The 20,593-nt window shown below is 42.5% G+C and overlaps 1 protein-coding gene across 2 annotated transcripts in view; it reads right to left on the bottom strand.

Annotated features, from left to right (window-relative positions):
• Positions 1-20,593, bottom strand: part of DIAPH3 (diaphanous related formin 3) — a 789,152-nt gene that overhangs the window by 405,076 nt on the left and 363,483 nt on the right. For both annotated transcript variants that reach the window (XM_069758173.1, XM_069758174.1), the window contains exon 21: positions 17,711-17,950. In XM_069758173.1, coding sequence (XP_069614274.1) covers positions 17,711-17,950 — 240 coding nt within the window. The remainder of the gene's footprint in view (positions 1-17,710; positions 17,951-20,593) is intronic.

Below are 20,593 nucleotides of genomic sequence, written 5' to 3'. Positions count from 1 at the left end.
TGCAATATTGGATTGAAGTTCATTCTCTGTCCTCCATAGTACACGCCAGCCCAAGGCAAGATTTCCTTGTGCAGGCATGTACTACGGAGGACAGAGAATGAACTTCAATCCAATATTGCAGCCAGCATGCAGTAAGGAAAGGGTGAATCAAACACCTGAAAACCCCGCCTCCATGGCTGAAGATTGTTCCCTCCAAATTGAGGTGACAGAGTCCCTTTAACATGTTCCCTCAATGACATGTAATCATGGAAGTAAGATGATGGTACGTTGAATTTATTTTATAGAGTGCTGAAATTCAGGTGATTGGGTCCATCTGAGATATCGCCCAGTGTGTGAATTTTAGTTAGGTCCAAGAATAAGTAGACAAAGGTTAGAGGCAGTTTATGTAGCGTGGACAATTTCTGACTACGACCATCTATTCTGAAGATCCTGGACCAAGCCAAGGAGATTGCTTGGAATATTGGGTGTGTTGAAGTGCTTGATGTCAAACTAGATATAGCCTTAAGAACCAGGGATTTAGGGTGTTTACCTTTATTAATTTCCATCTCCATGTTGTACCATGCGGGAGCATTCTGGTCTGAAAACCAAGATACACTCTGTTTGAGTAATAGCGTAAAATAGTGGTCATAGATATTTGGAAGACTTATTGCACCATGGGTTTTCGTTTTGAACAATGATCTAGGGTCTGTTCTGGGTTTTTTATTATTCCACACAACATTATTCAGTTGAGATTGAATAGCTGTCAGGTAAGCCGTGGAGATGGGAAGTGGGATACACCAAAAAATGTATAAGATTCTGGGAAGTGTAAATAGTTTTACCGCCAAGTTTCTCCCCCACGAGGTCAAGTCTCTATCTCTGAAAGTGATACTGTCTCTAAGAATCAAGTCTGTCAGTTTATTTCATGTTTGATATGGCGGTCTTGTCCAAGTTTTTGTTGATTATAACGCCTAGGTATGGTAATTCCTCTTTACACCAATTAAATGAAGTAGAAGCTTTTAGACAACAAATTTCTTCTGGGTTAACATGAATGGGCAAGATGTTAGATTTTGAATTATTAATTTTAAAGTTTAAAAGGGCTGCAAATTTCTCTAACGCGTTGAGGGTTTCCACAGTCGATGCTACAGGGTTCGTGAGGGTCAGAATTATGTCATCTGCGAATAAGCTAAGCTTATGCTGGCGACTATTAGTGCGCAGACCAGTTATTTTGGGGTTTTGTCTTATGTGTTCCACTAAAGGTTCCAATGCGAAGTTAAAAAGTGGTGGTGAAAGGGGACATCCCTGTCTCGTACCGTTATTAATGACAAATGCATCCGAGACATGATTATTACAGGTAATTCTAGCTGTAGTGCCTTTGTATAATGTCATGAAGGTTACTATTAAATCCAAATTTGATTAAAGCCTGGCTGAGAAAGCACCAATCAATACGATTGAATGCCTTCTCAGCATCTAGTGATATAAAAACTGTTGGGGTCCTGGTTGAATTGGTGAGTTTGATGGAGTCCAGTATTCTCCTTGTAGCATCAGCTGGTTGTCTGCCCTTAACGAATCCCATTTGGTCATTGACTATTAAGTTGGGTAAAATGTAGCTCAGCCTATTGGTCAGGATTTTTTAAAATATTTTTATATTTGTGTTTAGAAGGGATATCGGTCTGTAGCTACTTGGAGACATGGGATCACCTGATTGTTTTAGAATTAGTGTGATAGAGGCCTCCAACATCTCTGGCGGGAAGGATCCTGTCGTTGAAGCATAGTTGAAAAGCTTCACAAGATGCGGAGATAAACTTTTGCCAAAGGCTTTATAATAGGCATTATTGTAGCCATGCGGCCCAGGTGACTTATGAAGGTCGAGTTGATTGATAGTATCTTCAACTTCTTGGGTGGTAAAAGGCGCAGACAGAGTCCAGATCATCATTAGTTATGGATGGCAGCTCAATGTTTGCGAGATATGTCTTGATGTCGAGTTCGTTTGGGGGAGGTGAAGATGGGTCTAAGTTTAGGTTGTATAATTTAGTATAATATTCGGAGAATTCATTGGCTATGTCCTGAGGGTGGGATAACGTGGCATTGCCTTCCATAGAGGAGATTCTATTTATTTTGTTTTGGGTTCTTAGATTTTTGATCCTGTTTGCCATATATCGGGTAGGCTTATTTAATGATGAATAGAACTTGTATTTTGAGGATTTAAGAGCTGCTTCACATGGTGAGTAAAGCAAGGATCTTAGTTCTTGCCTTAAACATGTTAAGTCAGACTGTTTCTCAAGGGAGGGAGAGGGAAGGCCTAGTAGAGTCTTTTCCAACTCACATATAGACTTTTGCAATTTGTGTATTTTCTCCCTATTTTATTTTTTGATTTTGGAAGAAATACTCAATATGATGCCCCTGATATCTGCCTTGTGGGCACACCAGTTAACGGATGGATTGGTGGATTCTGGGATATTTTCGATAAAATAGTTGTCAGTAGCTTTTTGAATCGTAGCCCTATGAATGAGGTCATGGGTAATAATGGAGTTGCATTTCCACATCCTTACGTTTTTTAGTAACGGACCAAAAAGAATCTCAGCAATGACTGGGGAATGATCGGATATCGTCCTATCTCCAATGTATACCTTTTTGAACTTCTCAAGAGAGAAAATATATGTCAGGATCAAGTCTATCCTAGAAGCCGATTGGTGGACTGTAGAAAAATGAGTGAATTCCTTAGATGAGGAATTCAGACATCTTAAAGTTTGTTTCTATCCAGCCACCAATTCAGGTTATCAGAGGCTGGTCTAGAGTCCGAGGAAGAGTCTAGAGTCCTGTCTGGTGTGATATGAAAGTCTCCCAAAAGTGTGAAAGTCCCTTTTTTTACCTCAGTAACCCTCTTCAACAATTTTGTCAGGAATCTAACCTGATTTCTATTTGGTACATACACATTCAACAGGGTACATGTTTGACCATTGATGACACCGATCAAAATATGGTATCTGCCTTTGGCATCAGCAAACTGGACCTCAAAGGGAACGGTATTTTTGACCAGGGTAATCACTCCAGCTCTTTTGCTGGAACTGCAAGCTTCAAAAATGTGAGGAAAGCTGCGATGTTTGAAGTAGGGGTGGTTTCCTGCCAAAAACTGTCTCCTGAATACAGGCGATGTCTGCCTGAGATTTGAGTAACTCTCTCCATATAGTATGCCTCTTTTGGGGGCTGTTCAGCCCTCTGATGTTGTAAGAAGGAATCTTAAAGGTCATTTTAACCGATTCGCTGTAATAGAGAGTAACACTTTAAACCTTAGGATTTCTGTAATTTGAAAAAGAAAATTACACTGAAAAGCAAAATATAATAACTTATGTACCATAGTAAAACCTTCTTCTTACGATCCGCAGTCTCGGCGAATCCTTAGTTAAAACCTGAAAAATAAAATTGCACTAAACACAGAAAACCGACAGTAATATGTATACCATCCACAAAGTCTGCCCAAGTAGGTCCGCAGAACTACCTGAAAAAGAAAAATGGGGTTGTTAAAAGAGGGTGGGAATAAGACAAAAATCTCAAATAATGATTGAGACGGAGGCCCCTGCCACTAGGGGATGGCTGAGAAGATGCTTCCTTTCAACCATTGTCTGGTTAGTCTCCATTCAGCGATCTAACGAAGTTCAGTCCGTCTTCAATGGTGAAGATTGGTATGGTTTTTCCCCGGTATGAAATTAACAGTTTCAATGGAAAGCCCCATTTGTAACGGATTCCTTTATCGCGAAGAGCTGTAGTCACGGGCCTGAATTCCCTTCGGCCTTCCAAGGTTTCTTTTGAAAAGTCGGGGAAAACCTTTAGTTCCTTGTATGGCTCTGGAAAGGTTTTCTTGTCCTTTAGGTAGCCAAGTATCATCTCTTTGGTTCTGAAAAAGTGAAGTTTGAGGATAGTATCTCTTGGCAAGTCTGCAGAAACCTTAGGAGGTTTAGGCAACCGGTGGGCTCTATCAATCGTCAGATCCAGATCTGAAAGGTCAGGCAAGGCCGATTTAAAGATAACCTTGAGGTGATTCGACAGCTGTTCCTGAGTCACGTCCTCTGAAATGCCCCTTATTTTTAGGTTGTTCCGTCGGCTCCTGTCTTCAAGATCTGCCATTTTGGAGCGTAGATGTTTCATCTCCAGGGTGAGCTGGTCCAATTCATCAAAAGAAATTGTTGATCTAGGCTCAAGCTTATTAGCTCAACCAGGGATTCAAGCTTCAGGAGGCTAATTTGCATATTCCAGGTGCCTTCTGGGAGAAGCGAAGTCTCCCTAAGCTAGAAGATCGTTGGGTACAGCCGGGACCAGCTGCTTCGAAAGCATCACCAAACCAGGGATTCAAGCTTCAGGAGGCTAATTTGCATATTCCAGGTGCCTTCTGGGAGAAGCGAAGTCTCCCTAAGCTAGAAGATCGTTGGGTACAGCCGGGACCAGCTGCTTCGAAAGCATCACCAAACCAGGGATTCAAGCTTCAGGAGGCTAATTTGCATATTCCAGGTGCCTTCTGGGAGAAGCGAAGTCTCCCTAAGCTAGAAGATCGTTGGGACCAGCTGCTTCGAAAGCATCACCAAACCAGGGATTCAAGCTTCAGGAGGCTAATTTGCATATTCCAGGTGCCTTCTGGGAGAAGCGAAGTCTCCCTAAGCTAGAAGATCGTTGGGTACAGCCGGGACCAGCTGCTTCGAAAGCATCACCAAACCAGGGATTCAAGCTTCAGGAGGCTAATTTGCATATTCCAGGTGCCTTCGGGGAGAAGCGAAGTCTCCCTAAGCTAGAAGATCGTTGGGTACAGCCGGGACCAGCTGCTTCGAAAGCATTTTTGCCTGTAGGACATTATTGCAAGAGAGCTTGGCTGAGTAGATTACACAAGAAGGAAAACACACAGCAAGTCAGCAGGATCTAGGAGCAACATGGCAGATGTGACAACCTACATGGTGAGCTGCAGCATGTGCTACATGTTCACAGATCGACCAGAAGAAGAATCCAATTTCACCTGTCAGAAGTGTAGACTAGTGGCCCTTTTAGAAGAAAAGGTGCGGGGTCTGGAAGAAAGAATAGCAACTTTGAAACTCATCAAAGAGAATGAAGACTTTCTAGACAGAACAGAAGCATCTCTACTGGTCACAGAAGGTGCAAAAAGTGTCAGAGAACCTCCAAAAGCAGATGAGTGGAAGCATGTGACCAAAAGAAGCAAGAAGACCATGGAGAAATCACCAACCACACAACTGAAGAACCGATATCAAATCTTTGTAGAGGATGAAGATGGCACACCTAAGAATGAAGCAATACCAGCAAGCAAAAAAGAAAGGGGCACACAGCAACAAGTGACAGCAAAAAGTACAGCCAAGAAGCAACGAAGAGTGGTGGTGGTGGGAGACTCACTACTGAGAGGCACCGAAGCAGCCATCTGCAGACCGGACATAACTGCAAGAGAAGTATGCTGCCTTCCAGGTGCGATGATCAAGGATGTGACCGATAGGATACCAAAGCTCTTCAGCTCCAAGGACGTCCACCCATTTCTTCTGATACATGTTGGCACCAATGACACGGCAAGGAAGGACCTACCGACAATCTGCAAGGACTTTGAAGAGTTGGGGAAGAAAGTAAAGGAACTGGATGCATAGGTAGTTTTTTCTTCTATCCTTCCAGTAGACGGGCATGGCACCAGGAGATGGAACAGGATCCTTGATGCAAACAACTGGCTAAGACGATGGTGCAGACAACAAGGATTTGGATTCCTGGACCACGGTGTGAATTACTGGTATGATGGACTCCTCGCCAGAGACGGACTACACCTCAACAAACCTGGGAAACACACATTCGCCAGAAGACTCGCTACACTCATCAGGAGGGCGTTAAACTAGAAGAAGAGGGGACGGGAAGAAAAACATTAGACTCGAACAAAGACGACCCAGGAAAACATACTCAGAAGGGAGGTAAGAACATTTCTAAAACAATCCACAGTGAGGAGATTGGAACAAAACAAAATCCTCTAAACTGCATGCTCGCAAACGCCAGAAGCCTGACAAACAAGATGGAAGAACTAGAAGCAGAAATATCTACAGGTAACTTTGACATAGTGGGAATAACCGAGACATGGTTAGATGAAAGCTATGACTGGGCAGTTAACTTACAGGGTTACAGTCTGTTTAGAAAGGATCGTAAAAATCGGAGAGGAGGAGGGGTTTGTCTCTATGTAAAGTCTTGTCTAAAGTCCACTTTAAGGGAGGATATTAGCGAAGGGAATGAGGATGTCGAGTCCATATGGGTTGAAATTCATGGAGGGAAAAATGGTAACAAAATTCTCATTGGGGTCTGTTACAAACCCCCAAATATAACAGAAAGCATGGAAAGTCTACTTCTAAAGCAGATAGATGAAGCTGCAACCCATAATGAGGTCCTGGTTATGGGGGACTTTAACTACCCGGATATTAACTGGGAAACAGAAACCTGTGAAACCCATAAAGGCAACAGGTTTCTGCTAATAACCAAGAAAAATTATCTTTCACAATTGGTGCAGAATCCAACCAGAGGAGCAGCACTTTTAGACCTAATACTATCTAATAGACCTGACAGAATAACAAATCTGCAGGTGGTTGGGCATTTAGGAAATAGCGACCACAATATTGTGCAGTTTCACCTGTCTTTCACTAGGGGGACTTGTCAGGGAGTCACAAAAACATTGAACTTTAGGAAGGCAAAGTTTGAACAGCTTAGAGATGCCCTTAATCTGGTAGACTGGGACAATATCCTCAGAAATGAGAATACAGATAATAAATGGGAAATGTTTAAGAACATCCTAAATAGGCAGTGTAAGCGGTTTATACCTTGTGGGAATAAAAGGACTAGAAATAGGAAAAACCCAATGTGGCTAAACAAAGAAGTAAGACAGGCAATTAACAGTAAAAAGAAAGCATTTGCACTACTAAAGCAGGATGGCACCATTGAAGCTCTAAAAAACTATAGGGAGAAAAATACTTTATCTAAAAAACTAATTAAAGCTGCCAAAAAGGAAACAGAGAAGCACATTGCTAAGGAGAGTAAAACTAATCCCAAACTGTTCTTCAACTATATCAATAGTAAAAGAATAAAAACTGAAAATGTAGGCCCCTTAAAAAATAGTGAGGAAAGAATGGTTGTAGATGACGAGGAAAAAGCTAACATATTAAACACCTTCTTCTCCACGGTATTCACAGTGGAAAATGAAATGCTAGGTGAAATCCCAAGAAACAATGAAAACCCTATATTAAGGGTCACCAATCTAACCCAAGAAGAGGTGCGAAACCGGCTAAATAAGATTAAAATAGATAAATCTCCGGGTCCGGATGGCATACACCCACGAGTACTAAGAGAACTAAGTAATGTAATAGATAAACCATTATTTCTTATTTTTAGTGACTCTATAGCGACAGGGTCTGTTCCGCAGGACTGGCGCATAGCAAATGTGGTGCCAATATTCAAAAAGGGCTCTAAAAGTGAACCTGGAAATTATAGGCCAGTAAGTCTAACCTCTATTGTTGGTAAAATATTTGAAGGGTTTCTGAGGGATGTTATTCTGGATTATCTCAATGAGAATAACTGTTTAACTCCATATCAGCATGGGTTTATGAGAAATCGCTCCTGTCAAACCAATCTAATCAGTTTTTATGAAGAGGTAAGCTATAGACTGGACCACGGTGAGTCATTGGACGTGGTATATCTCGATTTTTCCAAAGCGTTTGATACCGTGCCGCACAAGAGGTTGGTACACAAAATGAGAATGCTTGGTCTGGGGGAAAATGTGTGTAAATGGGTTAGTAACTGGCTTAGTGATAGAAAGCAGAGGGTGGTTATAAATGGTATAGTCTCTAACTGGGTCGCTGTGACCAGTGGGGTACCGCAGGGGTCAGTATTGGGACCTGTTCTCTTCAACATATTCATTAATGATCTGGTAGAAGGTTTACACAGTAAAATATCGATATTTGCAGATGATACAAAACTATGTAAAGCAGTTAATACAAGAGAAGATAGTATTCTGCTACAGATGGATCTGGATAAGTTGGAAACTTGGGCTGAAAGGTGGCAGATGAGGTTTAACAATGATAAATGTAAGGTTATACACATGGGAAGAGGGAATCAATATCACCATTACACACTGAACGGGAAACCACTGGGTAAATCTGACAGGGAGAAGGACTTGGGGATCCTAGTTAATGATAAACTTACCTGGAGCAGCCAGTGCCAGGCAGCAGCTGCCAAGGCAAACAGGATCATGGGGTGCATTAAAAGAGGTCTGGATACACATGATGAGAGCATTATACTGCCTCTGTACAAATCCCTAGTTAGACCGCACATGGAGTACTGTGTCCAGTTTTGGGCACCGGTGCTCAGGAAGGATATAATGGAACTAGAGAGAGTACAAAGGAGGGCAACAAAATTAATAAAGGGGATGGGAGAACTACAATACCCAGATAGATTAGCGAAATTAGGATTATTTAGTCTAGAAAAAAGACGACTGAGGGGCGATCTAATAACCATGTATAAGTATATAAGGGGACAATACAAATATCTCGCTGAGGATCTGTTTATACCAAGGAAGGTGACGGGCACAAGGGGGCATTCTTTGCGTCTGGAGGAGAGAAGGTTTTTCCACCAACATAGAAGAGGATTCTTTACTGTTAGGGCAGTGAGAATCTGGAATTGCTTGCCTGAGGAGGTGGTGATGGCGAACTCAGTCGAGGGGTTCAAGAGAGGCCTGGATGTCTTCCTGGAGCAGAACAATATTGTATCATACAATTATTAGGTTCTGTAGAAGGACGTAGATCTGGGTATTTATTATGATGGAATATAGGCTGAACTGGATGGACAAATGTCTTTTTTCGGCCTTACTAACTATGTTACTATGTTACTATGTTACTATGTTATTTAACCTCTCCTCATGTTTTGACAATTGTTTGTCGATCTTGTTGACCTTATCACAGTATCTTTGGAAGTTGGAGTCCATTTCTGTTTTCATTCTCTTTGCAAGAGACTCTAACCTTGGAGTCATCTTGGGCTCATTCCCTTCAAACTAGTAGAATCCATTTTAGTAGGAGAGGATTTACTGCCAAAGGGTTGAGTATTGGATCCGTAGCCAAGTAAACGAGGCGTATCTCTCCGTGGAGATCTTGACCTATGCTTAGGAGAGGTAATGGAGCTAGCCCTGTTCCTTTCTTGTTCTCTGCGACCTAGAGGTTTGTCTTGTTTTAGTCCATATTGTGTCTTAATTGGGGTAGTGGGGTTAGCCTTCCCCTTAAATCTCGAGTTGCTCATGATCTCGGTCAGAGGGCACTGGCGGAGATTTTAAACATCGGGTTGTCCGCCAATTCCTGGTGTTTTGAGAAAACAGACGCAACTACTTCCCATAGACGAGTATTATGTGTGACAGTAGTTTAACCCTGCTGTTCTGTTGGTCAAAAATGACCGACTTTGAACTTCAATATTCTTTAAAATATTCAAGATGCGGCTCTGAAACCCGTGGCCGACCGAACCATCCTCATTTAAGTCAATCAACCACAAGTTTCAGAACCGCATCTTGAACACTCCAAAAAATACCAAAGTTCAAAATAGGTCTCCCCAGACCGAACAGAACAGCAGGGTTAATAAAAGTCACACTTGCACTCCACTTCTGGAGTTGTTTTTTGTAGGGCCGATGAGGGGAGGACTCTCCTAAAATTATCCACCCTTTGTAGATCTTCTTGCAGTGTTTTAAGCTTATTTTCAGGGGACTATTTTTTTTTTTTTTTTTTAATTTTCGGGCCTCCATAGACCGCCGGCTTAAATCCGGGGCCTCAATTTATCCGTGGAGTGATATGTGACTGACCTTGCGGTTTGTCTCTAGGAATCCCCAGGAGTAGATGAAGACTTGCGTCGGAAGGTAAGATGAACTTTTGGCGGCGCTCCAGCGGTTTTGTAGTCTGCTAGTCTCCTGCTGCAAGGGCTTGGAGCCTGTTGTTTTGGAGGATCTGAGGGGTCTTTTACTTGATCCTTATCTTTGGGGGTTCCCCTGGATGATACCGGTGCCAGGGGAAATATGGTGATTCTTGCATCCGATGAGGTGCCGTTGCTCTGTAGTCCCCGCTCTCTGTTATCAGCCACTTAATCTCAGCGGCTCTTCGGCGGCGCTATCTGCCGTGGGTCTCCTGGAACCAAGGGTTTGTGCTGGTTTCTGAAACCACAAGGTCTCCGGTGGCCAAAAGATTCTTGTAAATTCCAATTCAGGAGTGTTGCTGCACCTGCTCTCTGGTATCAGTCAGATGGGAATTCTTCAGGCTTATGATCTGCGGGACTCCCTGAAGGGTCTTTATTGGGGTCCGTATTCGCAGGGAACGTGAGTGGGCAAAAAATAAGTCCCCTATCCGTGATGCTAGGCCTCTCAGGCTTGGAAGATCTCACAGGCCCCGTCAGGCAGGTGCTGGGTTACGGCCTGAAACACAGTTTAGCCGGCTGATTTTAAGCTGGGAATGCTCCCTATAGTATGAGAGATTGATATTGAGGGGTTACGGGGCCAGGAGCCTCCTTTAAAATGCGTTAGTAGCTGCTTTATGAGATTTTTCCCCAGAGCTCCCTCTTCAAGTGTGTCTCTCCATTGACACCAAAACAACGCCCCCGAATAGCCTTCATTTCTAAGAACAAGAATACACTGTCGAGTTTCACATGAAAGTTCTTTTTTCTGGCCATTTTGAGAGTTTAATGGAACTAACAAATGTAATGCTCCAGATTCTCAACTAGCTCAAAGGAAGGTCAGGTTTATAGCTTCTCTAATCAGCCAAACTGTTTTCAGCTGTGCTAACATACTTGCACAAGGGTTTTCAAGGGTATTCTAACCATCCATTAGCCTTCTTACACAGTTATCAAACACAAAGTACCAAGTACCATAAGAACACTGGAGTGAAGGTTGTTGGAAATGGGCCTCTATACACCTATGATGATATTGCATTACAAACTAGACGTTTGCAGCTAGAATAGTAATTTACCACATTAACAATGTGTGTGTTTCTGGATCATTTAATGTTAGCTTCATTGGTAAAAACTGTGCTTTTCTTTCAAAAACAAGGAAATTTGTAAGTGACCCTAAACTTTTGAACGGTAGTGTAGTTGTTGGAGTGATCTCGAAAAGAGAGGATCAAGGATGACATCCTGGCGAACTCGTATGCATGGACAATTGAGTTTGGAGATCGGTTGCCGGTTGGGCTGAACACACATGCTACTGTAACAAAATACACTGTGTGCAGAATTATTAGGCAAGTTGTATTTTAGTGGATTATTATTGACTAGATGGCAGCCCGATTCTAAAGAATCGGGAGTCTAGAATCCATATATACTTGAAATTCGGCAGGAGCTTGAAGAGCAACATCACTGGGCCCGCCTCCACGCAGTAGAAACTTGCTGTGAGGTAAAAAATTCAAAAATCACACCAAAATGGCGGGCGGAGTGTGTCACAGTACGGCACGTTTGATTGGTCGCTCGCAGCAGGCGGCAACCAATCAGACACTGGACACTGTTGACGTCACTTATCTCCGGACATTAGCTCCGGACATTAGCTCCGGACAAAGCCACGGAAGTTGGCACAAATTGCAGGAAGTAGTATTCTAGGCAATTATATATAAGATATTGATCAACAATGTTCTATGTTCTCAATCAACCCAAAAGACTCAAATATCAAAGCTTAATATTTTTGGAAGTTGGAGTGGGTTTTTTTTTAGATTTGGCTATCTTAGGAGGACATCTGTTGGTGCAGGTAACTATTACTGGGCAGAATTATTAGGCAACTTAATAAAAACCAAATATATACCCATCTCACTTGTTTATTTTCACCAGGTAAACCAATGTAACTGCACAAAATTTAGAAATAAACATTTCCGACATGCAAAAACAAAACCCCAAGAAATTGGTGACCAATATAGCCACCTTTCTTTATGATGACACTCAGCAGCCTTCCATCCATAGATTCTGTCAGTTCCTTGATCTGTTTACGATCAACATTGCGTGCAGCAGCCACCACAGCCTCCCAGACACTGTTCCGAGAGGTGGACTGTTTTACCTCCTTCTAGTAGATCTCACATTTTATGAGGGACCACAGGTTCTCCATGGGGTTCAGATCAGGTGAACAAGGGGGCCATGTCATTATTTTTTCTTCTTTGAGACCTTTACTGGCCAGCCACGCTGTGGAGTAGTTGGAGGCATGTGATGGAGCATTGTCCTGCATTAAAATCATGTTTTTCTTGGACAATACCGACTTCTTCCTGTACCACTGCTTTAAGAAGTTGTCTTCCAGAAACTGGCAGTAGGCCTGGGAGTTGAGCTTCAGTCCATCCTCAACCCGAAAAGGCCCCACAAGTTCATCTTTGGTGATACCAGCTCATACCAGTACCCCACCTCCACCTTGCTGGAGTCTGAGTCGGAGTGGAGCTCTCTGCCCTTTACTGATCAAGCCTCTGGCCCATCCATCTGGCCCATCCATTGTCACTCATTTCATCAGTCCATAAAATCTTTCAAAAGTCAGTCTTAAGATATTTCTTGTCCCAGTCTTGACATTTTATCTTATGTTTCTTGTTCAGAGGTGGTCGTTTTTCATCATTATTTACCTTGGCCATGTCCCTGAGTATCACACACCTTGTGCTTTTTGTTATTCCAGTAACGTTGCAGCTCTGAAATTTGGCAAAACTGGTGGCAAATGGCATCTTGGCAGCTTCACGCTTGATTTTCCTCAATTCACGGGCAGTTATTTTGCACCTTTTTTGCCCAACACGCTTCTTGCGACCCTGCTGGCTATTTGCCATTAAACGCTTGATTGTTCGGTGATCACGCTTCAAAAGTTTGGCAGTTTCAAGACTGCTGCATCCCTCTGCAAGACGTCTCACAATTTTGGACTTTTCAGAGCCCGTCAAATCTCTCTTCTGACCCATTTTGCCAAAGGAAAGGAAGTTGCCTAATAATTCTGCACAGTAATAATTACCTGCACAAACAGATATCCTCTTAAGATAGCCAAATCTAAAAAAAACACACTCCAACTTCCAAAAATATTAAGCTTTGATATTTATGAGTCTTTTGGGTTGATTGAGAACATAGTTGTTGATCAATAAAAATAATCCTCTAAAATACAACTTGCCTAATAATTTTGCACACAGTGTAGGTAAAAAAAAAAAAATGGGGGGGGGCGGGGGGGTTGAATACTTTTGCAAGCCACTGCATATGTATGTGCATTATTTGTATGATTTGGTGAAACAGTAGTGATGATTGATTCTTCCGGAAAATGGGCTGGGATACGCCATTGTTTATGTCTGTGTGTGGTGGCTATTGAGGCAATGACTCCAGCAGCAGCCCACGCCTTGGGAATCTCCCCTAAATTCTTGAATAGCCTTTTCTTAACAATCCTTTACAGGCTGCGGTTAACCCGGTTACTTGTGCACCTTTTTCTACCACACTTTTTCCTTCCACTCAACTTTCCATTAATATGCTTGGATACAGCACTCTGTGAACAGCCAGTTTCTTTAGCAATGACCTTTTGTGGCTTGCCCTTCTTGTGCAGTGTGTCAATGACTGCCTTTTGGACATATGTCATGTCAGCAGTCTTCCCCATGGTTGTGGAGCCTACTGAAACAGACTAAGTGACCTTTTTAAACACTTATGAAGCCTTTGCATGTGTTTTTGTTAATTATTCTAATTTACTGAGATAATGACTTTTGGGTTTTCATTGGCTGTAAGCCATAATCATCAACATTAACAGACAAACAGTTGAAAAATCACTCTGTTAGTAATGGCTCTATATAATATAGAAGTTTCACTTTTTGTATTGAAGAACTGAAATAAATTAATGTTTTGATGATATTCTAATGTTGTGAGAAGCACCTGTATGCTTGCAGCTTCCAAAGCACAGAGGCTCCTTCTTCAGGCAGGTTTCCAAATAAATTAATAAGAAAAAGGCACAACATTAAAGGGATACTACAGCAGGACATTTGTCCATGAGATATTACCCATCCCACCTCATGAACAAATGTCCTGCTGTAATCCCTTAAATGTTGTGCCTTTTTCTTATTAATATATTTGGAATCCTGCCTGAAGGAGCCTCTGTGCTCTCTGAAAGCTGCAATCATATATTATTTTCTGGTTACCCAAAAAAAGGTATCACTCCGAGGATACTTTGTCATCATCGGGCAGAAAAGTATTCAATTTTTCTGGTTAACACGGTACTACTATTTGTTATTGTACATAATAGGGTCCATCTGGAATTACAAGATGTAAAAGGGGATGATCAGAGTGGTGGTCACAGATTGCACTTGTAAGATTCTCTGCCTGCTCTAATAAAGCTAATATTTGAATGAATATTTCTTTGTGCTCTACCATGTATCACACACCAGCCATCCTGGCTTTCCTTTCATAAAAAGTGAAGATGTGAATGAGAAAATAGGTGACAGAAAGCATAAAATATTCACATCGACATTAAGAAATGGACCATCGTCATTAAAGACCTCTCTGTATTGTTAGAGGCACATGTAGTCATGAGTTTAACAAAGTTAGATTTACAACATAGGATCAAAGTGAATTGCCCATTAATCACATTTTATATCCCCATCTACCTCCAAATGCAGCCTGAAAGGCACACTTAAGACAGCAAAATTGAATAGGTTTATTTTCCTTTAAATGCTGTCACCTCTGGTGTAGCATCAATAAAATTGATGTGTGGGTATTGTTTTTTCCTGAAATATTGCATTAAAGTTGCCCCAGCAAGCGTCTACGAGCAGCGCATTCATATTGTTTAGAAAACTCATTATTTTGTATAGTGTACAGCGCTGGGTACAGGACCATCATATATATACATCATCCAGGTTATTATTTATGATCTGAATGTCCAGGGGAAGTCATGGAGGCATAATGTAGGTTTAAATTCAATAAAACCTGATTCTGAAATGGTGGCAACTCGGATTTCCAGAATAAACTTAGAAATAATTTCATTTTAAGATTTCCCCGAGTTTCTTGCAGTCGTACATACAGGATAACTGATGACTTTAGAGGCTACTTATTGGACCCGACAGGCTGGAGCAATGTCCAGAACGTGTGTCTATGCAAGCTGCTGCTGAAATATCTGCCTATTAGAAGAGAAAATCAGCATCGATAGTGTAAAAAAGTGAGCCAACCACAAGTCAACTGTCCCCCCCCACGGCACAGGAGAAACATTATCATCCTTATTTAGTTTCTAAGATGCAAATGATGTACGTATATATATATCCTTTTTAACATCACATGAAAAAGTGCACCTATCACTAAACTTGATCTGCCCCATTTTATAATAAAAGCGTTGGCAGCACCAGGTTGTGATTCTACTAAATATGTTAATGGAAAGGGTGCTCCTAATACCCTGTCGAAAGGGCCCAACTTTCTACCGAAGCCTGGCCAAAACATGTGGGATTGCAGCATGCAGAGAGATCCTACATCCCTCCATGAACCCGTAGGGGGGAAAAGTGAGATCCTACATCCCTCCATGACCCCCCATAGGGGGGGAAGTGAGATCCTATATCCCTCCATGACCCCATAGGGGGGAAAAGTGAGATCTTACATCCCTCCTTGATCCCCGTAGGGGGGAGTGAGATCCTGCATCCCTCCATGACCCTGTAGGAGGGGAAAGTGAGATCCTATATCCCTCCATGACCCCTGTAGGGGGGAAAGTGAGATCCTACATCCCTCCATGACCCCGTAGGGGGAAAAAGTAAGATCCCACATCCCTCCATGGCCCCCGTAGGGGGGAGTGAGATCCTGCATCCCTCCATAACCCTGTAGGAGGAGAAAATGAGACCCTATATCCCTCCATGACCCCCGTATGGGGGGGGAGGGGGAGTGAGATCCTGCATCCCTCCATGACCCTGTAGGAGGGGAAAGTGAGATCCTATATCCCTCCATGACCCCTGTAGGGGGGAAAGTGAGATCATACATCCCTCCATGACCCCATAGGGGGGAAAACGGAGATCCTACATCCCTCCATGGCCCTCATAGGGGGAGGGAGAGAGATCCTGCATCCCTCCATGACCCTGTAGGAGAGAAAAGTGAGATCCTACATTCCTCCATGACCCCCGTAGGGGGAAAAGTGAGAGCCTATATCCCTCCATGACCCCGTAGGGGGGAAAAGTGAGATCCTACATCCCTCCATGACCCCGTAGGGGAAAAAGTGAGATCTCGCTCTCCCCCTCAACCCAGAAGGTGCTTAACTGGGCGGCTACAGAATGATAACAGCATTACATTGGTTACTATTCAGAAACCGCTTGATACAATACGTGATCTTACACTTTCATAGTGAGGACTGTGGGATCTGGAATGAGTGGGCCAATCTAAGGTAGCGAGTCACACCCTTTCGAGGGGCATTAGGGACAGCTATGAGCACTTTTGACGCCCATTCTTAATACATAAAGAGGGCTCTTTAAATGATAACATGTTACATAAAGGTGTCATGATGCAGAACACTAATTGGACATTTAACATGTTCCATGCCATTTGTTGTTTCTAGTTAGCTGCTGAAAGCATCGCTCAGATGTGCGTTTTTCACATAACTGTTCTTTAAGTGTGTTCCACGCGTAGATCATGCACCTATTATAATCTAGACCTTTTCTGATCTGAGTCACGGATCAAAATTACCCATGCAATTCTTAGGTTACATTCCCACAAGTTTTTGATGGAGCAGAATTTCTACATATATTATGTAAAAGGGGTTACTTGTGGTTTTTCATTGTTTGTGTGTGCGTTTTTTTTATATGTGTTATCACCGCATTTTTGCAGCTGCATTTTTTTTTTATATCTGGGGTGTCATGTTTTAAATAAATCTCATTTGTTTTTGATACTTACTGGTATTTGGCTTAGACAAAACTTTATTAATATACAGTACTCCGGTTACATGCCATTTTGACGTGTTTCCGCTATAGAAAAGTACTAAAAGCGCAATCCCCACAGAAAACTCAGTGTACTCGCCGGAGAAAATGACATAAAAAGAAGCACAGTGGGCAGGAGACTTCTATATATCTCGCCCACTTTATATGCAGCGTCACGAGCAGCACCCTGATTTATTGAGTGCCGATCTACCCTTGGATTTAATACCTTATAGAATGGTGTCCACAAAAGTTCATGGATATTTAAGATGACATTGATTTTTATATGTTAACATATAAAGATTGGCTACAAATAATTACTTGTAATTAGTAATAACAGATTCACAGTACAGAGACAAGGTTAGGTGGGTTCTATGACTGTGACCCACCATAAGTCAACAGGAAGCACCCACCACATGCACACAACAAAAAGGAGGAGGAGGAAAAATATTACCCAAGTAGTTTTACATTAAAGTAAGGAATGTTCTACAAGTTATGAAAAGTTTAGCGTTTTTCTACCAGGTGCATAGAAAGTATGATGTGCAGAGGATCAATAAGAGGCCAGAGCGCCTGTGCGCACATCCTGCTTCCCTGGCTCCTTTTACGTAAAGGTTTCTTGTATTGGACATGCTGGAGTTCTGCGCTCCGCATTTTATAGTATATCCATTAGGGTTACTTATGATCAAACCACAGAAATAGAGAATAAACTGACAACAAACATTTTGAAGAACATATGTAGAAACTATTTTTCCTCCGTCTCCAATAATAAACGTGATGGTGCTGCGGCTGCAGAATGACGTCGTCAGGAAACACGCGGCACGTAGAAAGATGTCATTAATAAAAGTAACACTCACTTTACAAAGAGAGCTGAGGTTGAATCCGAACGTTTGTGCATTTCTGGACCCGGCATTCATGTAGTTTCCTATGAGCAGCACTATCTCCAGCAGTTTAGCGAAGCTCCTGCTTTTCTTTATCTCCTCGCACGCTTCGCTGACAGCCATAATATCGGGTTTGATGTTGTTTACTTGCTCTTCAAATTGAAGGCGAAATAGAATTGCGTTGAGACGTGGAATGAGCTTCTTCACGCTGCTCATCTGATTAAAGAAAGGAATATATTTTATGAAATAGCAATATAATAATTTGCTGCTTTAAACCATTCTAGGGGGAACAGCAAAAGAGAAATCCTTTAGGGTGGGATGCAATTATGAAGGACAACTTTGTGCAGATCTCATCTCACTTCATATCTACAATGTCTATTCTCCATCACTGCAATTTATGAGAGACAGAATTAGAAGAGTTGATACAGAAAAAAAAAGGAGGAAAAAAAAACTTTGTTGGATAAAGAAGCTGGCCTTGCATTAGAATATTTATTGTGCCGCAGGCAGAATGCAGCAATCTCCATCGGGGGAGAGCACCACAGAAAAGTGTCCACCTTGTCATCAGCCCCCTCCTTTTCTCTAACTAGACGCAGGACGTCTTAATGACACATTTCCAGCCATATTGATATATCACAGGGAAGAGGTAAATGAATGGTGGCAGCGGCACGCAATAGTTCATTACTTTGACGTATTAATAGAAAAAAAATGTTAATCTAATATATAAAGGTGTGTGTGTGTGTGTGTGTGTGTGTGTGTGTGTGTGTGTGTGTGTGTGTGTGTGTGTGTGTGTGTGTGTGTTCGGGACTGGGATCTGCACCGTCGCAGCTACAGCCACAAAATTTTGCACAGTCACACGTCTGGACTCCGAGAGCGTCATAAGCTATCTTGTGAGGCGCAATTTTAACCCTGCGCTTTCCAATTCACCAAACAATTTTGCCTCTATCTACATAATGAGGAAAAAAGGGAAAGGAAAAGTGTTGGAGGCAAATTGACAGCTGCCAGATGTGAACAAGGGGGCTTAAAGAGTGAGAGCGATGGCGCCAAAGAGTATATACCGTACAGTTGCTAAGGTGGGGCCCCGACATGGGATACTCACCACACACGGGGATATGAACACACACACAAAATGCGCCACACACTACCACGTGCGTTAACACATATACCACCCTCAGCACACATTTAACCACACATACACCAACCTCGCCACATAAAAGTCAAAACACAAAAGTCACCGCTCAAAACTCGCCACGCGCAAAATTCGCCAGATGCAAAACTAGGCTCACGCAAAAGTAGCCACACATGCAAGACTCGCCTCATGTAAAACTCACCCAACGCAAAACTTACACACACGGAAAAATTGGCACATGCACAAAAGTTTCAACACATGCAGAAGTTGCCTCACACAAAACTTGCACATACTCAAAACGCACTACACATAAAGCTCGCCATGCACAAAACTTGCTGCACACAACTTGCTACACTAACCTGTCACATGCAACTTGACACAAAAAGTTGCTAAACGCATTTCGCCACACAAAACTCATCTCACAAAACTCGCTAGATGCATGTCGCCACACGCAACTCAACACACACAACTTGACACAAGAAACTCACCCTAAAACACACACAAGTCTGGTATTATCCTTCAAAAATAAAAATCTGATTAATAAGCCGACAAACTATAAGAGCAACAAATGTACCATATAGGAAATACGGCAGCTGTCAGTCACATAACCTGGCTATTATGTGTATGTGTGAGCTAATATATACTGCCATGGGGGAGGGCTTCCTGTTGGCTGGGGATTTATCAGGCTGCCAATTTAGCTTACAAATACTCAGGTAAAAATACTGAGCAAATAACGTGTGAACGAGGTCTAATAAAGGAGATGAGACACAGATATATACTATATACAGGAGGAGATGACACAGGTACAGTGGGGCAAAAAAGTATTTAGTCAGTCAGCAATAGTGCAAGTTCCACCACTTAAAAAGATGAGAGGCATCTGTAATTTACATCATAGGTAGACCTCAACTATGGGAGACAAACTGAGAAGAAAAAATCCAGAAAATCACATTGTCTATTTTTTTATCATTTTTTTTGCATATTATGGTGGAAAATAAGTATTTGGTCAGAAACAAACAATCAAGATTTCTGGCTCTCACAGACCTGTAACTTCTTCTTTAATAGTCTCCTCTTTCCTCCACTCATTACTAGTGTTGAGCGATACCGTCCGATACTTGAAAGTATCGGTATCGGATAGTATCGGCCGATACCCGAAAAGTATCGGATATCGCCGATACCGATATCCGATACCAATACAAGTCAATGGGACACCAAGTATCGGAAGGTATCCTGATGGATCCCAGGGTCTGAAGGAGAGGAAACTCTCCTTCAGGCCCTGGGATCCATAGTGAGGTGTAAATTAAAGAATTAAAATAAAAAATATTGTTATATTCACCTCTCCGGCGGCCTCTGGAACATCACCGCGAGGAACCGGCGTCCGGCAGGCTTCTTTGTTCAAAATGAGCGCCTTTAGGACCTGCGGAATGACGTCGCGGCTTCTGATTGGTCGCGTGCCGCCCATGTGACCGCCACGCGACCAATCAGAAGCCGCGACGTCATTCCACAGGTCCTAAAGGCGCTCAATCTAGGAATTTATCTGAGGAATGACGTCGCGGCTTCTGATTGGTCACGTGGCGGTCACATGGGCGGCACGCGACCAATCAGAAGCGGCGACGTCATTCCGCAGGTCCTAAAGGCGCTCATTTTTAACAAAGAAGCCTGCCGGACGCCGGTGACTCGCGGTGATGTTCCAGGGGCCGCCGGAGAGGTGAATATAACAATATTTTTTATTTTAA

This window comes from Ranitomeya imitator, chromosome 3, assembly GCF_032444005.1.
Source record: "Ranitomeya imitator isolate aRanImi1 chromosome 3, aRanImi1.pri, whole genome shotgun sequence".
Taxonomy (NCBI): Eukaryota; Metazoa; Chordata; class Amphibia; order Anura; family Dendrobatidae; genus Ranitomeya; species Ranitomeya imitator.
This window is presented reverse-complemented; position numbering and strand designations above follow the sequence as displayed.